We start from the raw sequence: 20,833 nt of genomic DNA, 5'->3' as shown, positions 1-20,833 counted from the left end.
ATCTGGAAGCTTTAAACACAGTAAAACACTGAGAAACATGGCAGACTTCGCGGTCATCATCTGCTTTATTGCAACAGAGCTTTTTAATGTGATGCAGGGAAAAAGTACTTCTAAAAATGATAACATCGGTGTGACTTGACGACGGTCTTGGCTCAAAATTTCATTTTAGTCAGTTGTTGAGTAAGCTTTGTGAGCTGTTTTCATCTGGCTAAGCACGATGTGAGCTCAAAACTTTGTTTTGTGCTTTTAGGTATCACTGCTACACGTGCAACATGGTGGATGGTATTGGAGTTTGCTCGGTATGTGTCAAGGTCTGCCACAAAGACCACGATGTCTCCTATGCCAAGAATGGTTGGTCACTTTCTATCCCTGGCTTTAGTCTCAATTAAGTCTCAGCATTGGATGCTACCCTCTCTGACTCGTATTTCTGATTTATCTCTTATCTCTGATAGTAGTCTTGTTTCATCTGCATGTTACCGGCTATGTAAAGGGTGTCGGCCACTAGAAATGGCCTGTGAAATGGTTGGGGTGAGATAACGTGTAGGTTTGCTTGCTGTTAATTCGACATATGAAATGTTAAGGTAAGATCCGTAGGACCAATTAAAATATAAAGAGACTTCAAGCAAGTTGTCTTTCCCTACGTGTATGTTCATGATATCGTATCACTGTAAATGTTGTATTATAACTATGGCAAATGCCATAGTTATAATACAACAATATATATATATTATTTTTATATTATTATATATATTGTATATTATATATATAAAATATATATATTATAATTTTATTATAATTATGTTATAATATATATATATGTTATTAGATTATAACTATGGCAAATGCCATAGTTATAATACAACAATATATATATATTATTTTTATATTATTATATATATTGTATATTATATATAAAATATATATATTATAATTATATTATAATATATATATATTATTAGATTATAACTATGGCAAATGCCATAGTTATAATACAACAATATATATATATTATTTTTATATTATTATATATATTGTATATTATATATATAAAATATATATATTATAATTTTATTATAATTATGTTATAATATATATATATATATTATTAGATTATAACTGGCAAATGCCATAGTTATAATACAACAATATATATATATTATTTTTATATTATTATATATATTGTATATTATATATATAAAATATATATATTATAATTTTATTATAATTATATTATAATATATATATACTGTTAGATTATAACTATGGCAAATGCCATAGTTTTTATCTAACAATAGTCACTATCTCTTACGGCCTTATTTTAAATTAATTCTTTCAACACCGGATTATTTTTGTCCGGAACATAATTAAATATTCGGTAAAACCTAATATTTCTTATGGATGAATAGGAATTATCATAACTTTAGAACCGCATGGTCTACAAAAATATTTCCATATCAAATTAATCAGCATCAAATTTTACATCGGCTGATGCCATTAAAAAGGCTGTGAATGTGTTGCAGAGTGAGCTAGGACACTGTTTCAGTCAATGTTACTACCTCTGTGGTCATGTTTCAGGTTGGCTTAGCCATTGTTATTATTAGCTTGCAGCATTAGTGTTACTGCTAAAATTAGATAATCATTCTCACTAGCACTGCTGTTCAATAGATAATCTTCAGAAGTCTATTGATCTACCGTTAGCGATCATTGCGAAGAAGTCATTGTTATGAAAATAATGTTTGCAAAGCGAAACTAAGCTCAGGGTGGGCGGACTGTAAGCGTGTTTTCTATTGGCTCAACGCGTGCAGATGATTGTTTCCATTCGCTTATGTACAGACAGGAGAGGCTAATTAACTACTCACTAATCAGAAATGTTTTGTATGAACTAAAGCCAAACCACACAACTCTTGGCAATACTTAAACTCGCTGTGCCGAGCCACACTACACAGCTCGTGGTACGCAATGGGTTGAGTTATGTCACTATGAGACCATCAGTCAAATTCTGTATACTGACTATAATAACTTAGTTATGATGCTCTTGCTACCATAGTACTTGGATGTTTGTGAAGTGGATATTTGTTAGTCTATAATCGTTAATGTGTTTATTTACCATGATAAGCATATCATAAATAGGCATGAAACTGCTGTTACCATGTTTACAGGAAGTTTTTTCTGTGACTGCGGAGAAAAAGGAGACAAGTACTGCCAAGCTCTGAAGAAGAGGTCAGCGAGTGTGAGTGCGGTCAAGACAGCTCGTAGTACCACACAGTCGGTTAGTATATATGGCTATTAGTGTTCATGTGATGGCATCTAGTTCAAGAACCTGTATTTATGTGGCACAATATCGCCAGTTTATATCATAAAGTGTTATAAAGTTATGATATAAAGTTTCATTTTGCTCGAGATGCGTTCTATGCAGAAAACTTGCCTTCCCTGGTCAGCCTCTCATTGGTCTGCGCATTTTGTAGGGAGGGTCAGCTGGTAAGCAGAGCAAGATCTTCCATTTGCGTCAGCGCGCCAACCTCTCTTCGCTCATGACCTGCAGCAAGGAAGAGATACTCGCTCTCGTGGAGAAGGAGAACTTGCTTGCAGTTGTCAGCAAATTAATGAGCGTTCTTGAACCAGAGTATTTGGACAGGTTTGTGTTTGTTCAAGGAATTTGATGTATAATCCTGAGCAAGGATTGTTAGTATTGACTATCTAAATTAGCGAGTTATTAGATTGTTTCAGAACCTGCGGAACTGTAGTATTTACTGCTGAATTAGTCCATATCATATTTTCATTAATCCTCCACCCGATATTTTTGTACAGTTGTTTTGACTTGGCAGATCTTAACTTTCCTAAAATGCATTGCAGATCTGGTTGGTGTTATTTTATGGATGTCTGTTATTGTTGTTTCTATGCTTCTATAACAGAAGTTTAGGCATCATAGTCATCAGAGGCATGGGATGCATTCTATTATAGATACAGGACATCTATGCCCCAGGAAGCAGCTACAAGAGCTAAGCAGCTGGTGAAGGACCTTGAGACAAAAGATAAGAGTATAGTCACCTCAGACAAACTCATGGTAAGTCCTGTGAGTAAATCTGTGTCACCCAAGACAGTATGACACATGTTGGCATGGCAGATTTGATTTTACCAAAAGTTAGGGCCATGAAATCTATGTTCTGCAATAGAGTTATTCAGGCACTGAGGTAGCATCTTGAAAAAGCATTTTAATTGTAACTTTGCTAGTAGATGTAAGTCATATCCTCAAGTGGTTGACCCCAACTTAGATAATAATGACATGTGGAGATGACTTCTACGACCCTGTATATTCTGAAACTAAATGATCTTAGTTACTTTGATAGGCAGATTTCTATGAAACAATTTGATAATACCCAATATTTAGGAACAGAAAATAAAAATTGATAAATGCAAAAAGGTGGAGTGATTCAAAAAGATTGCAAATAAGGAGCATTTCCAATCTTATATATATATCCGAACAATAGTGTTCTCGTAATTTGTAACACAATTTGCATTGAGTAGCATTCAAATGTACATTTCATTGAAAATGCTTAAATTATTAAAAGAACTATAAATTTATCACAAACAGAAGATAGTGTACCTGTTGCAATGTACAGGTAATTCTGTTAGCAAGAATGTTTTTCTGTGCAGGTGCCACAGATGAGCTCCCCAGAAGGAACGTTTGACAATGTAAAGCCTTCATTTTCTGGTGACCAGGGCACAACCATTAAACAGCTGCTTAACTCTCATATGATCAGACGCCAGATCGTCTGCCGAGTGACCATCGCAGGTATGATTGCTGGTTTCCTTTTCAATCATCACTCTTCAGCCTTTTAAGCTTTTCCTCTCATTTTTTATTGCATCTCTCTTTTTCCATCTCTCTTTTTCCATTTCTCTTTTTCTTATGGTCTGTTAGCTCTCATCGTCTCTTTATTTTCTCGCAGTCTCTTTTCCTTTGCCATCTCTTTTTTTGTTGCTGACTCTTTGCTCTATCTTTCCCCTGTAGCGTTCCATCTTTCTTTAATTTCATCTTTATGCGTTTTTGTTGACCAACTCAAGTTCAATTGTGTAATCTTTTATTGAGCCTTGAAAACCATTTTCGCTGGTGAGTATTTGAGCATTCTATTGCAGGTGGGAAGGAGGCTATGCTAGCTATAGCAAATGACAAGGGGAAGATAACACTGCTTCCTATAGCCAGCCTTTTCAGGGATGAAGACGGAAAGACGAGACTAACCTTGACCGTTAGTATTTGTATTTCACTGCACCATCTTTTATTACCTCATACAGTATATACTTCTTTTCTCATGCCTATATAAGGCTGCTTATTCTAGTGACGACCATGTGTGATAACTGCCTAAATTAATTGTAAAGTTCGATTATGGCAAGCCAACAGCTGTTGAGATGTTAGGATACTAGTACTAGCTTACAATATTGTGTTAATCTTCAAATTAGCCAATAAAATTTTGATATAAAATAAGCTATTAAAATATGTGATACAGTTAGATACATGTTGTTGATGATGTCACACATCATCTTGTGTCAGCCAGTTCACATTTGCTTCTCATCACATTAAACATAGAAACAGTCATGACAGATTTTCGTTGACAAGCTTTTTCCTTTGACTATCGTTTTCAATTTTAGGCTCATTGCTGCCTTTCTGTTAACTGTCAATGTGCAGTGGCAATTTGCGTTCTTTTTCATGACTTTCATTTATTTTATTTGTTCAAAATTTATTTGAGCAGCGCTGTAACAGTCCAGCTGTCCCATTCTCTATACTCTCCATGTCATCTAACCCGGTAGATGAAGACCTGGTAGCCATATGTGGCCTTAAGGAGTGCCACGTCATCAGCCTTACCAGGTCGGGCTCGGTGCAGAAATCTACCATCCTCCACCCCTCACTCGATACTGGTAAGTTCTAGGATCGAGAGCTTTCCTTCTGTGTCGTTAGCTTGCTTTCAACCTGTCTAATTTATTGTATTCCTGCAGTAAAGGCTAGTATGAGACTTGGACTTTGCAGGTAACTTCATCGTAAAGGCTGAGTGGCTCCCTGGAGAGGCCTCAGGACTTGCCATTGTCACTGCTGACTTCATAAAGATTTATAATTTGCATACCGATGTCATCAGCCCGGCATACTACTACCTTCTGCCTACTGGAAAGGTTGGTGCTTGAGGGTTGTCCTCCCTTGTGTAATTTTTGTGCAGGTCTCGTAGATATTGTGATGAAGTAGTTGTAGTCGTTATTTCAATACATTGAACTGCTGAAACTGTTCACTTATGTTCATATTGGAGCATTCGCTGTTGCTGGAAATGACAAAATTGGTTTGATTTCTCTATTACAGTCATACGAGCAGTCATACATATTACAGTCATACGAGCTTGATGTGTTCCAGGATTGAGCTCGTATGTTAATTCTCTCGTATCTCAATGCAGTATTTTCTATATAATATAACTAGACACAAATTAATCCATTCTCATAAACAGTGTATTACAGTGGGAATTGATTGGTTTTAAATTGTAATTCGGTACCTATGCTCACAAAGTGAAACAATTCCTTATTTATTATGATCTGCAATAAAATGTAACATCACTATATACAGCACTGTATGAAGTTCTTACTTTCGACACGGATGTAGTGGCTAACGGCAGGCTTTTGTGGCGCTGCGAAACAAAATACAAACTTTGAGTTTAACTTAAATAAATTTAGTTTACTAAACGCAGACTTTAAGCAAAGTTTTAGTCTTTTATTTAACCTAACTTTAATTCTGTTCGCACCTTCATTTTTTATTATCTGTTTCCAGTTTGGCGCTTTTTGCCTCGCTTTTGCTATAACTTTTAGAAAACGTTATTAAAATGTTTTTTAATTCTAATTCGAGGAAGCAGGCCGAGCAATGCTGACCTTGAAGGTTGGCCTCTCGCATACTTGACCATTTAATGGCCATCAAGAGCCGGTTCGTATCTCAAAGGTTTCTCACATCTCTAGGCATTAACTTGCCCAAAGTTTAGATCGTATCTCGATTTTCTCATCTGTTGGGGCACTCGTATGTTGATGGAGGACTGTATTCTATATTAGGTGGTGACAGAAAATGCTGATTGAGGTATTTGTGCTTTTTATTAATAGTAAATTTGGAGGAAGAAGTTAATTTTTTATGCTAGGATACTAGCATCCAAGACACGCATGTGAAAGTCATACATTGAGGGTTTGTCAGTTGAGACTGTCTTGCAGGGAAGCTTACTGTTAAAAATTGAAAAGTCGCTCAAGTAGTAGTGGAGTATTGTGTGTTGCTAACCATGTGTTGGTTAGCAAAATAAAACAATACTTGGTGGTGGGCTTTCCATTTCGCTCTGCATTCTTTGGAGAGTTTCTATTTGTTCTGAGGTATTTCTTCACTAAAAGAATGTTCGGATTCCTCCTTGAGTAGGAAATGAGCGACAAATATGCTACAAACGGCACATAATTGGCTGTCAGTGAAGGCAAAGATGATAATTGTCATCTCTTTCATATGAACTTGCATTAACCAAAGAATGGGCAACTCTATAATCACTATGTTTCCATGGTGCGCAGTACTGTGAAGCAGCCCCCTCCGAAGTCGAGGGGATGGTACGTTTCCATGCTGCGCAGTGGTTTTTAGCAAATTAGCCAGAAAAGAGAAATTGTATAAGTCGAGTCGCTGGATGGATACATGGAATTGATCATGCGTACCAAACGTCAGAAAAGGCCTTTTTATGCTTTTGTCATCATTATACTTTTATTTACAATACACATTCACAATGTTTTACAAACCTTAACACAATTTTTACAAATAATGTATTTTTAATAAATATTTATATAAGTAATAGATTATTGAAATGTTACTTTAGGGCTTGCCACTTATTTTTCGAAGAGTGTTGGTATCGATAACAAAGTCCATGAAAGTAATCACTTCATCATCTTCGTAGGAGCAGACCGTAATTAAATTTAAGTGAAAAAATATCGGAAGAATAGCAAAAACAAAGATAAGCAGAATAACTTTTGTACTAGTCTATGGCGCTCGAAGAATCTGTTTCCACGGCATGAGAGCTATGCGCAGCCACTGCGCAATTGCTGTTTCCTTGCTGCGAATTTGCACTGGCTTCGCACTGACCAGTGCACAGTGATTTCAGTGCGAAGACGCCGTTTCCATGAATGGGAGAGGGCGCAACTCCGAAGCACTGCGCATCATGGAAACATAGTGATTTATTGAATGTTCATCCAAACGAATGTCCTGACGATGTAACTGCCTAAATGAGGTTTTCTATGAGAACATCAATATTTTTACATTATCCCTCTGCGATGAAAACTCAAATATTTAGTCTTCTTCACAAAATATGCAATAAAAATAAGTAAATTCTCCATCCCATAACATAGTTTTGCATGGTGAGTTGTTTTTATAGACGTCGAAGTAGGAAAGTTAGTTTGTTTCTTGTTTATGAAAATAAGTTTTTGTTTATGCAATCGCTTAGAAACTGCTCAATGAATCAATAAGATGAAATTTGAATACAAACATCTTCAATGCCTTCTCCGTATGATTCAACCAATAAGAATTCTGCGAAAATCAAGTACTGGTGATTTCGCTGTCCATGCTCAGTGATGTTGTTATTTATTTGCGATTTTAAAATATTTAACAGAACTTCAAAACTAACTGATAATAGAAAATTAAGACATGAAGTGAAACCTAAAATCTTATATATCATTAAAAGAAAATTTTGTGTTAAATAAGAGGTTTTTTACAGTTTTTAATACACAAATTCTTAATGAATTTATGTAAAGATCCCTGTGGGCATGTCATGTTTTTAAAATTTTGGAAAAACTGTGTAAACCAATTTGCCAGCAAAATATTTAAACATTATACTAATGTTGACTGAACCAGATATGCTCTGTTATAGCTTGTACTTGGATATCAAGCTCTCTCTAGTTTAAAATTAGATTTAATAATATATCAGCGCCCATCAGTCTACCAATATTGTTTTATAAATTGTCACAAGCACCTGCATCTTTGCTAGGTACGAGATGTGACATTTTGTTTGGATCCATTGACTGGAAACACAGCTATTCTGGTTATGTCCTCAAGCGGAGATGTCTACACGCAGCAGTTGAATGAGGAGAGCCACGCTGTCCATGGACCTTTCTACATCACTAATTCTTTGGATCTCTCACACCCAGATTTTACTTCAGTCAGTTTTCTCTCATTCATTTCTTATTTGAGCCACATGATCATTCCGTTTTTCTTTTTGCCCCACTTGTTATCGTTAGTACCCTTGAAAGACCAGCCCTTTTAACCTTTTCACTATTCAAGTTCTCTACAAATTTCCTTACTCTGTCCATTGTAGTTAATTGTACAATGATACAATTGTATAACACTTATTTTTAAGGAAAAACTTATGCCCTTTTACGTTTAGTCGTCAGGTCGAGCCGTGCCCGGAGGGGGTGCCTCCATCTACTACTCGCACCCAATGAACATCCTAATGCTAAGTTACACTCATGGAGCAACCTTTTCCTGCAGTTTCAACCCACACATCCTCACAGCAAGCAACATCAACAAAATCAATCTTGTCAAAGGGTAAGATATCGCTTTCTACTTCTACAGTAGTTTTTGCATCGTTCGATGTTCCTATACAGGCACTAAACCACTTAAACGTTGTCAATATTGTTGGCATCTATCGTACTTTTATATTTAATTGTGCAGGTTGCATATCAGTCGACAAAATAGTAATCAAACTGGTTTTTTATTATCATGTTCACTTTTTTATCGTGATTTTGGCGTTATCTTTGTTAAGAATTTTTGAATCACAAATGTACATCATCACTAACTAATGGATGATGTAAAGGCACAGTATTGGTGGCATCAATAAGGCAAACTCAGTGGGAACTGGTGCCTTGTACAACTTGTTAGTGGGTAGTTTTTGTGTATAAGCTACTTACGTACGCCTAACACTGGATTACGCGTGATCATAATACCACTGTTTTTCAAAATCTTGAACCGAAGACAATTGACAGATTTGTCAGTTTGGACGTTGTTGTGAGTCTGTTGGTTCTGACTGAGCAGTTTCTCAAATACACAAGTTTTCGTCAGGTTATTGTCAGACGTCTGCATTCTGCAAACTAAAAAACATACCCTACAAGATGAAATTATTCGATGGGTTTAATAATTTGCGTACAGTAAATTCCGCGAGTTATTAAAATCCGCGAATAATTAGTTTTATTTTTAACACAAGGGAGAATAACTACTACCTCAAATTAAAAACTAGTCGCTAAGCGGAGTTAGTAAACGTAGCCGAGTTTCAAACTCTTTTAAAGTCATCGCTGGGGCTTGGAGTTAAGCCCATTGCCAAAGTACCACACACTTCTCATAAAAATTTTCAAGGTTGTCACAAGTTATTCGGAATGGCGTCGTCATCGCAAAAATCTGTTCTGCAGTTCTTTACGTTGAAAACACTCATAACTTACCATAAGTTGTTGATTCACCAAAGGCCTCCAAATTAATGAATATTCATGAAAACCTCTGCATGCAGCCAGAAATTTATAGCTTAGCATGATCGACATAAATTTCCCAGCTAAATAGAAACCTAAACACCTGGTATAAGCGTGTTAAGGTTTTACTCTGATGCTAGCCGCTTTCACGGATTAATTTGATCGTGAATGTCTTTGTCTGCGAATTTGCATGAAAAGACATTTCTCGCGAAATTTAACTCTGCGAAAAGTTTCATCCTGTAGGGTAAGTATCACAACCTAGTGTCTATCTGGTCACTGCAGATTACGTATGAGCAGCTGGATTTATGATCCTCGCTGTTGATGCGCTGTTCAATATCACATGTACCTACATGTATATGATTTCCTATGAATGCTGTAGTCATATTTTAGGAAGGGAAATTCTAGCCAGCCTATGGTGGCGTGGTCTGAGTGCCTCGGACACCCCGGGCTCTTGTTCTGCATTACTCAGTCTACAAACAATCCTCTGGCACTCTACTTGTCTCCAGATAGTGTCACCATTCAGGTTAGTTGTAACTAGGAGAATGCAGTGCTAGTATTGCAGTTGTAGGGGGAATTTGTTTATGATACTAGAGTCCTAAACACTTTCAGGGTCACATGAAGGGTTAAAAGGTGTTTTAAGTTGTATAAGTGTTGTAAAATAGAATGACTTTCTGGTGTATCAAAGATATCTAGAGCCAACCAAATACTGGATCATCTTGCGTACTGCAGAGAGCACACTTTGTAGTGTAAGAGAGCTTGAATAAGATGTGGTAGTTAGAGGTTTCTGGAACATCCATAGTTCATATGTGGATCTCAAAATATACAATATCTGTGTTACAGGAAGTGAAACCTTCTACATTGTCCAAAACTGGATCCAGCAACAAAATGAGTAAAGTGCTGGATTATGTGGCTGTTCGTTCAAATCTCACATCTAGCAAGGTTTGTACTTGTACTTCCTGTTTCTGTTTGCCGTTTAGTATTCATGGCAGAGCTTGGAGACCTTTCTACTCATCGCAATATAAGGAAAGCATTATTGTCACTAGCATTGCCACCCTGGAGGGATGGTTTTTTATCTGGTGCGATGGTTTTCGATATTTGAGGTGATCAAATTTTCGGGATGTTTCAAGATTAAAGTCGACAAAACTTGATCGCAGTTGAAACGCTCAGAAGAAATATTTGTGCCAAAAATGTTGTTACTAGTTGCATGGCTGTATGTCTGTAGGGTATTTATATCGGCTATTGCGGTCAGGTTGCAGTGTTAGGTGTCTTAATTCTGTTGACATATGTGCCAAAGTGCATCTATATGACGTCGTAATTGCATTTTCGCTTGAATTTGAGTGTTTTAGCTAGGATCAAGTTTTGTTGTTTTTAATCTTGAACCATCCTGACAGATCATCTCAAACATCGAACACAATCAAATGGTGAAAAATATCGATAATTTATGATAAAATCTAATAAAAGATTTTGTGAGTTCATCATTTAGTTTAAGTTTAGTTAGTCTAAGCCTCAAGGTTTGAGCTTACTGCCTGTAGGGTTTTCTGATTCGGGTTTTGTTTGCATTGCTGAAAACAACCTGGAAGCAAGCTAGTATCTACTATTTTAGCCAAGCACCAACATGCTCCTTGTCTGCGAAGATGGGAGCCTTAAGATCCACACAGCCAATGAAGCTCTAGTGGGTCTGTGGACTCAACCCGCACTCAATCCTTGCAGTCCCTTTGGCAGCCAGAAAACTTTGATTAAGAAGAAGGCATCAAACAGGAAAGGTACTCCGCCTATTTTCATTCTGAGCAATGAAACTACTGTTGATTCTTTGTGCTAGCAAAGCGCTGTGAGCAACGTAGGGCCTAGTTGTAGGCTTTCAGCAGTAGCTGATGCCACTATTTGTGCTAATGATATTGCAGTCTGTAAATCACTTGACATTTCTAGTGGAAGAGAATGTTAATTAATTGCCACTTTTGCTCATTTTCTGAACGTACTGCAATACTGTGACACATACCTTTAGTCATGCAAATATGTAACTGATGGGTTCTATCATCTCTGTCATACTCATGGCAGATGTCATCAGTCCCAGTTGTGGGTAGAGTGCTATTACCACTTGCTTTACTTACTAAGCCTATTAGCATGGCTTATCATTGACAGGTGTCGTTGGTACTTGTCATTGGTAGCAGGTGGTGTCAGCACTGACTATCACTGGCAGATTATGCTGGTCATTTTGAGTTAGCTATCACCGCAGTAACTTTGTATTGCTGAGCGTCAGTCGGATGTAAAATGTGTCAGCCTGGTGTGACATCAATTGAACTACAATGATTGCTCCTCATTCTTCTCACTACTGTTACATCAAATATTGAGTTCACTAAACACATCCTTAATCTTCTCTTAAGGAGCGGTGTGCGTCAGTCAAATGCCGGTCGACTTCTTTGAGAGTTGCTCACTAACTAACGACATAGAGTATGGTGGCAATGACCTGCTAGAGGTCTACCATCGGAATCTCATCAAACAGAGACTGGCTGCTGGCAATCAGTATGTCGCCTGCTCCAAGGTTGGTATCACTGCGTAGTTATTTGATTTTTGTATTGCTTGTTTTTTAGAGATTTAACAGATGTCTATGATCATTTAGAGTAAGTGCATACTCATAACTTACGGGCTCTGGCAAGCATAGCCATAGTCTTAGAGAGCTAAGGCAGAGTTTAAACAAAACCGCCAAAGCTTAGAGTTGACAGCAACTTTTGTAATAACTGCCCTCCGACTGCTAACGTTTCTACGAGAAAATAATCCTTGACTTGATGAGGATTTGTTGTACCCTGGTTCTTTATTACTTGACAAGATGGTTATTTTAAATGCAAGTTTGTTGTATCCTATTTGGCATTGTAGGCTGACTCATTCAAGATAGAGGTGATCAACAGTACTAACAATCATGTGCTGATGGGCGTGAGGGTGCTGGTCGGAGGACATCTTATGAGCAGGCTGCCGAGGTAACGCTACTCACGTATCTTTATATATTGTTTCAATAGATGTACGTGTTGATGAAAACCTTTCAGCTTGTGTTTGTCTTGCAGTTATATCGAGATATTTGGGAAGAGACGAAGGCTGGATTCAGATGGACAGAGATGGATGGACTTTGCTTTTACACGAGAAGAAGCTATTCGAGGCGTGAATAAGCTAGTGATCACGGGTGAGCTAATCAGGTTTTCACTTTTTTTACAATTTTCCATCCTTTTCTTTTTGATGACCTCTTTTTTCTCCATATTTTCATTTTGATAAACTTTCTTTTTCATAGTGCTCCCTGCTTTTTTTTGCACTCCTGCACCCTTCCCATTTCACCCTTCCCATTTCACCCTTCACATTTCACCCTTCCCATTTCACCTTTCACATTTCATCCTTCACATTTCACCCTTCACATTTCATCCTTCACATTTCACCCTTCCAATTTCACCTTTCACATTTCACCCTTCACATTTCACCCTTCACATTTCATCTTTCACATTTCACCCTTCACATTTCCTTTTTCCTTGTACTACTCTTCTTTCTTCGCTCTGTTCTTTATTTCTTATTCTCTCTTTTCTTTACTTATCATTCTCTCCCATCTCTCCTTTTCCTTTCTTCACCTATTTTGTTCATTTGTCCTCTTTCTTTTATCGGTTTCTCCATTCTTTTTTCTCCCTCTCCTATTATGCTCTCATCATTCTCCCCTTTCATCCCTCCTTATTGTTTCTCTCAAGGCCAATGTGAACCTGCAACCCCGATGTTAATTCTGAATCATCCATAACCATGCTGTGTTATTGTTTTCAACGCTGTTTATTTTTACCTTTCTAGTTGGGTCCAGCGCTCACTCCGATCATGTGACGTTCATAGACTCTATCAAGGTGTATTCCAAATCGAAGGACGCCTTTGGATGGTCTGAAGAAGAAGCGGCACAGGTAGGAATGCAAACAGCGCCGCAGCAGGCATCTCCCTCTCGAAGAGCCCCAACCATTGCCCAGAATGCAGCAGAGGACCAGGATATTGAAGAAAGCCACGAATCTACCGATATGGAAGTCTTCAGTCCCCAGGCATCGACACCCCTTGACAGGTGAGTAAATTTGTGTCGCTAGTTCTACTCAGATGTGTCTCTATTATCATATCCAGTCACTAATTGAATTGAATCCAGTTTAGATGAATGGATGATGGTAAACTTGTAATCAGTTTGTCTCTATGCTTGCTAATTGGTTTTTCTGCTGTTTTGCATCACATCTGTGACAGTAACTAACATTTAATTAAAAATGCATCTCTGACACTATTCTTTTACATAACCGTGGCAACGTTTTCATGCAATGATGTCTAGACTGTTTCATGCAATGATGTCTAGACTGTTTCATGCATCGATGATCACTTACTGGTCTCAACAACCGAGTTGGAATTGAGCATCTAGTACGTGAAACAGGTTTTGAGAAATGGTTACCGCATTTGCAAGGCCTGATATATATATATATATATATATATATATATATATATATATATATATACACATATATATCTATATATATACACATCTATATATATATATATAGATGTGTGTATATATATATATATATATATACACATCTATATATATATATATCTATATATATACACATCTATATATATATATATATATACACATCTATATATATATATATATATATACACATCTATATATATATATATATAATGAATATTATTATGATCTGTTTTATTTATAACATTCAAATATTGAACAATTAGAACATAATATTGCTAAGGAAAAACATGAGAAACATGAAAAGATGGTCTGACAAAGCTTCAAATGGTAACAAGTGTTTAACAGCTGAATTTATGCAGAAAAAACCTATCAACTTTTAGGCTAATTTGGACACAGTGAGTTTTTGGTTGATATTTTGATTTTTAATCTTTTCGATTCATTAATTTTATGGAATTTCTTTACTTCCATTAAAAGTAGATGTCTGAGAAAAAACTCTGCACTGCCTTCCTACTTATTACCATTTGTCAGAGCTTGTAGCTAGGAATTTTTGTTAGTTAGCTAAAACTACAGTCACTTTCCGCACTATTTTCATTATTTTTGTTGTTTTTGTGTGTTTTTATTTCTTCAAACATTTCTTCAAATTTCTTCAACACTAGAATAAAGCGTGTTATAATAATGCCACTTGGGCCATCATTAGCAGCCATCGTTAGCGCTCCTCTTCCTTGAAGACTTCCTCTTCCTTCAAGAAACCGAGAACTTTCCAATTTGCAGGCTCTTAGCAGACGCCCTCAAGCTGCTTAGTCTCTATTTCTCCGCATCTCCAAAGGGAGCTGAGACTATGTCAACTCTGGAAAAGTCTGTCAGCAAGCTGGTCTTACTACTTCCTCCTCTCTGTGTCCAGCAGGGTGTCAGCTCTCTCCTCCACACCCTCACACCTACCCAGAATGCCATACAAGAGACAAGCGTTAGTTTTCTCTTCATTTCCTTTCTGTTATTGTTTGTAGCTCAACTGGCACTCGATGTAGGATTAAGGGGCTGTGTGAAATCGCAGAGCTTGTAGTGGTTATGGTCTCACCACCATTTGATTTCTTGCTTCATCGAATTAGCATATTTTACTTGGCAGAAGGTGTTATACTCTGTCAGTACAGCTAACAGAATTGAAACTGAATAGAAGTTAAATATATTTAATAGATATATCTATATTTACTGTAGTAGGTCTGTCTGTCTATATGAAGCTACCGTTAGAGGTTGAGATAAAAGAATGCTAAAAGTGGGAGTTGATCTCACAACATTCAGCCTGGTAGACTGACACTATGTGCCCCGCCTGTGCCGATCGACTGCCTTGTGCTGTTTCAGAGTACTTGCGCACATCTTTATTCTTCGTGTTTTATCAGTACACCTGATGGTCTCTCATAACTCACTAGACTACCAGGTTACTAGTAGCGATTATAACAACTGTCAGCAGGGTGTCATAGTCTCACTAAACCGTTTAGCCAAGTACGCATTTGTCTGTCTGGGACAGGATGCGATGAGGGCTGGATCTATCGACAAATGGATGTCACTTCCTATCGCCCACCTCAATCCATGCACCTATCAGCTCATCCTCGAGTGGGTCCGCCAGATGGCTCACATCAGGCCAGGAAATCTCGGCCTCCTTGCTCAATGCTGTAAGAACATGCATATATCTTCCATTAGTTCTCCTTCCTTCTCATGTAGATTCTCGAGTTGATGTCGCAACATTTACAATCGCTGCCTTTTGTATGTTTGTGGGCTGTTCTTGCTCACGTGGTAACTGAATTTAGTGAGATTGGCAGATCAGACAGCGAGTAAAAAAGAATGCATTACATAACTGTTTTTGTTGTGATCATCTTGTTTCACAAGATATATTGAGAAATGTCTAGAGTAATTTTTCAAGTTGTTAGCTATTGTTTATACAAATAGCGTCATGCGGAGGCTGTATAGAATATGTATTATCAACGGCTAAGACTATATATATATATCTATATATATCTATATATAGATATATTTTGTGAAACAAGATACTATATTATATATTATCTAGATGAATATTATGAATGAATATTATCATTCATAATATTCATGAATTCATCATAATTATATTATGATGAATAATATGAATATGATATATATGATATATATTACCAGATGAATATATATATATATATATATTCATCTGGTGTAGTAGCATTTCTAAAAAGTTGGTAGTGAACGGCTGCAGACCATTGCTGCCATAGGTCTTGAGGCTTTGTTCATTTACCTTTTGTTGTTGACTCACTCAGACGTGGACAAGCAAAACTATGAGAGAAAGTTTCTGACAGGCCTCGTCGAGCGCTTCAATTACCTCGTATTAAACATGCCGGCCAATCGAACCCTTGCTTCAGTATGCTTCCCTGGTTTGCAGGTACGGAAAATATTTTATAACACCGTATGGTTCTTTCACTACTTCACAGCGTTATCTCATTTTAAAGCAATTTATTTCTGTTATCTATGAATTAGGTAATGTATGTTTAAAATAGAAATAATATATAAATATGAGCTGTAATATTTTACCATCTATTTTATGTTTGGAGTTATCTTATGTTAGTCAATTGGTTTTTTAGTTATTCCTTGAATTTTCCTAAGGGCAGCTCTGTCAGTAAGTTTTGTCTTAGCACTGCAAGTAATCGGTTCATTCGGGAAAGACTTTGTGATGAAGAACTAGATTTGTATGATATTATGCAATTTTGAGTATAGGATTGAGAGAACTCCAAGTTGTTATACGTCTGGCGGTCTATGTTTTAGGGTATTAGAGCCACAGTTTATGCTCTTCTGGATGTTATCTTTGTTTTCGCTGCCGAGAAGAAGGATCTGATGTCCACAGTTGTCTCACTTTGTTTGCAGCTTCTCTTCCATGAGGTACATTGTTTTGGCTTATCAATCCCACATTGTAGCCAGACACACGCTAGCACTTGTTGCAAGGAGGCTACTTGAATGACATTAAACTCATCTTTAACCTACTAGCAAGTTTCGGATCGGTTTATGTTAACTTTATAACTTCCTGTCTGTCATGCAACAGGAAGTTTTAGTCCTAGCGCATAGATGACCAGTTTCATTTCATGTGCCATCTTTTTCAACTTGTTCATTCTATGAAGTTTGTACCACGACGCTGTTCAACATCTATACAAGGATGATGTTGCTGTCAATTTTGTTAAACACGCGTAAGTAATATTCTTCTCATAATGTAGTTGTCTTCTCCTGCAGGACACGGCTGTGCGGTTTGCCTGCAAACACGCCATGATTAAGGTTCTGAAGCCAAAGTCAAAGGTCAGTAAAACTAAATCCGTGGCCGAAGAGGAGGTTGTTGAGCCTAAGAGGTCAGGAAAGGTGGTGAAACCTACGCCGGCTCCTCGCCACCCAGCCGCTGCTGCTAATCCTTCACCTCAGCAGGTCAGTTGATTAATTTCTCAATGAAACTTTTTATGTGTATAGCGTTACGCCGCTCAGCTGACATCTGAGTTAATATCCGGCTAGCCCAGGTGTAGTGTGTCAAATGAAATCTTTGTTAGTCGGCTCTTACCATGGTAGTAATAATGTTAATAATAATAATGGCTTACGGGTAATAAGGATGGTTTAATATCCTTTTTTACTCAAGCTCAGATGCAACTTGTCTGTTCAATGTGTGCAATAGTGCGTTTATTTTATTTTTTCACGGAGTTGTCTTTCCTTATCAGTGTAGACAAATTGCAACAACCCTTACTTTTGTTTTTTTACTTCACAAAATTTGATACTTTTGATCTTGTTGTCTCGGTTCAATTATGGTTGAATATAAATAGCTAGCAGGTGAGTAGGTTAAATCTGAGACTAAATTGTTTCTATTAAGGATAAACTTTGACCTTAAAATTGTTTCATGCTGAATTCAAGGTGTTTTATCCTCTTGATGTGAACATTACTAAAATAATTATTTCATCGAAAACCTATATTGTGTTATCCGCGATAGCTTGTGGTAGTTTTTATGCGACTTTTTACCATTTATGTTGTTTAGTGTTACTATTGCGCTTGACTGGCGCTTCAAACCTGTTGTTCATTTTAAAAACTACATTTCTGTTGAACCTTGTTACTTCTAACTCATTTAGATTCCTCAAATGGCTGTGCCAGCTAACCTTCTCCCTGCAGCACCAGCTATGGATCTGCAAGACTGGTTGGGACCAGAGCAGATGGAGCCCAACATCATAGATGACCTTGAGTTTGCCATCGCATTAAGTCTACAGGAGCAGGTAAGTGTAATATTTGGACTTATGCTAAACTTACACTCCAGTAAAGTATTGATCATGATTATAAAGTTGTTCACTGTAGTAGACTATAGGAACTCGTGATAAAGTTTCTTAAAATAAGGTAAGAAATCGAAGACATCGAGTCTGTGGGCTGAAAAGCTTTAATACAGTGGTCTGCGAAATTACCTGGTCTCCTTGGTGGCAAAAATTAAAATTCTCATTTACAACATTGCTACTCATTGTGAATTTAGTCAATAGACATAAATTATATATTAAATTAATCCTCATTTTGTCCTGATTTTAAATATGTAAACCAAACAGCTGTAAAATAATGTTTTTGAATGATTATGTAGTCTAAATTCAGAACATTTCATTTTTTAAAGGTTGAAGATAACAATCTCTAGAGATATGATCATATCACTTACATTTTTATTTGCTCATTTCTAGTCAAATACATGTGCATCACTTGAAGTAGATAAGATGAAAAATATGCAAGAATTCCAGAGCGTATTGAACAGTTGTGTTTGTGAATTCACCATATCTGCGTCTCTTGTTGCCATTACAATGTCAAGCTTCTCAGATGCTAGAGAAGTTCCTTTGTGACATATAGCTTTAGCTGAACAGCATTTATCAGTAGTAAACTTCATTGAACGGTTGGTCAGTGCCATCATGAGTAACTCACTCATGTTCTTTCTGTTCATCAATTCTATACTCATAGAGACAATATGTTAGCCAACCTTATCACCGGTCATCCAGAGCTAGAACCTGTATAGAGAGGGTATTGTTACAAAGAGAGCACTAATGGGTACAATATGGTCCCTTTTACTTCGTGTGACATAACTCTCTCTGTACCGTACTCTGACATACACGATGCATGCCCACATAGCGTGTTATTAAATTTCCTGCTCCAAATGGAACTGTTAGTAATTAGGTTAGAACTAATCTATCAAATACATTTTCTTTCAGAGTTTAGGAAGTTTACAGTTTACTCCTGTAATTTATAGAGTGAATGATGTTGGCGCCTCTATAAACCTGGTTCCCATATCGATTGCGAGACCCCGGCTGTAATCTTGTGCAGCAAAATGCTTGCGACGCTAGGCCCGGCGGCTTCTATTCACATAAAGCTTCATCGCTAATAACTGCATGAGAATGTTCGCTCGCCATGCTGTTTCGATAATGGTGACCTTCACGTGTACAGTGCATTTCAGGAAGGCTTTGCCTGCGGCTTTTTGCGAAATTTTAACAGCACTAAACTCTGGCGTTGAGCGCCAGTGACTACCGGTGGTATTCGGCGGTACCCGGCGGTGTAAGTTCACATTTCACCGCAATAGCCTTCGGTGCTGTCGCCGGTGCTTTTCGGCTTATATGTGAACCAGGCTTTAGGAGGCTACAATGAGCTTATTCGTAGTCATGCTCTAAACTAGAAATGTGTTCATAAGAATGAACTCTAAGAGTCATAAAAGTGATGGCTTTCTCATCTTTGCAGGAGGGAAATGATGAGGACGATGAAGATGATGAAGAGCCAGATGATGATGAGGAAGATGAGGATGGATTCAATCTCGTTGAGCCAGCTCTAAATCAAGCTATAATGATTGTCGGAGAGGGGGAGGAGTTCGGTAACGCCCTTGCTGCCGATGTCGCATCTGTTATTGACGAACCTGAGCCAACCCATGCCGACATCGATTCAGATGGTGGTATGTTCCGGTAGACTTGATTTTAGCTTACCATGTCAGTACTTGCTCAGTATTCAGAATTGACCATCTTTTTTCATCAAGCCAAAATGAACCAGCTGGTTTCCTTTTGACTCAGTATTAACACCATAATATTCCGGTCTCCAAGTTTTTCGGTTCCCAGGTTGAGATGGATAAGCAGAAAAATTGTGAACAACTTAAAAGTATTTCTGCAGGTAAAATTCTTCAATATTTCTCAGATATTTCTGATAACTGTATTTTTATATTAAAGAATGATGGTCTGCTATTTGCTCAAACCGCGAAAATGATAACATATTTTTGCAGTTGGTTTTACTAATCTAGCAGAATATATTAAACATTGCTTCTTTCCTTTAAATGCATTGATTCGTGTGCAGAGTTTTCTGCTGGTTACAAAGAACTTTAGGATTTCATCTCTAAGACAAAATCTTTAGCATTTACAGCAAAATTATTAAGTGCGCGTCAGCCGAAAATCTTTTGGGAAAAATTAATTCCATGAGAACAAGCAAAGAAGTTCCTTAGTAAAAGTGTTAAGGAATGTACTTTAGACTGTTAAGAGAGTAGAAGAAATAGAGGTATATCGTAATAGCTGTATTTGCTGGAGTAAATGTGGGTCTTTGACTTCAGAGTGCATTAACTCTGTGTGTGGAGACCTGAGCGTGTTATAGAGCTTCGTTCTGTTTACTGAGACTTCCCGTTATTCGTGGTAGTTTACATTAGGTATTAATATGAACTGGTATAATAACTGTTGTACATTTCCTTCATAATGTGTCTGCAGGTCATATGAGTGCACACAGCTCTACCGAGGCAGTGCAACATGTTGGTCTAGCTGCAAGTGCGAGGTCTGATAGCACCTCTGCCATCATCTCCGCAGGTCAGTTGTATTG

General features: G+C 37.3%; 1 protein-coding gene across 1 annotated transcript in view; it reads left to right on the top strand.

Moving 5' to 3' along the window:
- Positions 1-20,833, top strand: part of LOC137388469 (E3 ubiquitin-protein ligase UBR4-like) — a 61,139-nt gene that overhangs the window by 38,100 nt on the left and 2,206 nt on the right. Inside the window, 25 exon segments of the mRNA XM_068074956.1 lie at positions 251-351; positions 2,160-2,269; positions 2,466-2,635; positions 2,962-3,064; positions 3,655-3,793; positions 4,135-4,244; positions 4,746-4,911; positions 5,021-5,160; positions 8,022-8,192; positions 8,418-8,578; positions 9,880-10,012; positions 10,330-10,428; positions 11,093-11,252; positions 11,871-12,028; positions 12,361-12,461; positions 12,546-12,661; positions 13,303-13,558; positions 14,738-14,930; positions 15,489-15,633; positions 16,267-16,388; positions 16,769-16,882; positions 17,228-17,413; positions 18,100-18,240; positions 19,724-19,931; positions 20,725-20,820. Coding sequence (XP_067931057.1) covers positions 251-351; positions 2,160-2,269; positions 2,466-2,635; positions 2,962-3,064; positions 3,655-3,793; positions 4,135-4,244; positions 4,746-4,911; positions 5,021-5,160; positions 8,022-8,192; positions 8,418-8,578; positions 9,880-10,012; positions 10,330-10,428; positions 11,093-11,252; positions 11,871-12,028; positions 12,361-12,461; positions 12,546-12,661; positions 13,303-13,558; positions 14,738-14,930; positions 15,489-15,633; positions 16,267-16,388; positions 16,769-16,882; positions 17,228-17,413; positions 18,100-18,240; positions 19,724-19,931; positions 20,725-20,820 — 3,599 coding nt within the window.

This window comes from Watersipora subatra, chromosome 2, assembly GCF_963576615.1.
Source record: "Watersipora subatra chromosome 2, tzWatSuba1.1, whole genome shotgun sequence".
Lineage (NCBI taxonomy): Eukaryota > Metazoa > Bryozoa > Gymnolaemata > Cheilostomatida > Watersiporidae > Watersipora > Watersipora subatra.
The sequence above is the reverse complement of the archived record's forward strand: the minus strand, read 5'-3'. Positions and strand labels throughout refer to the sequence as shown.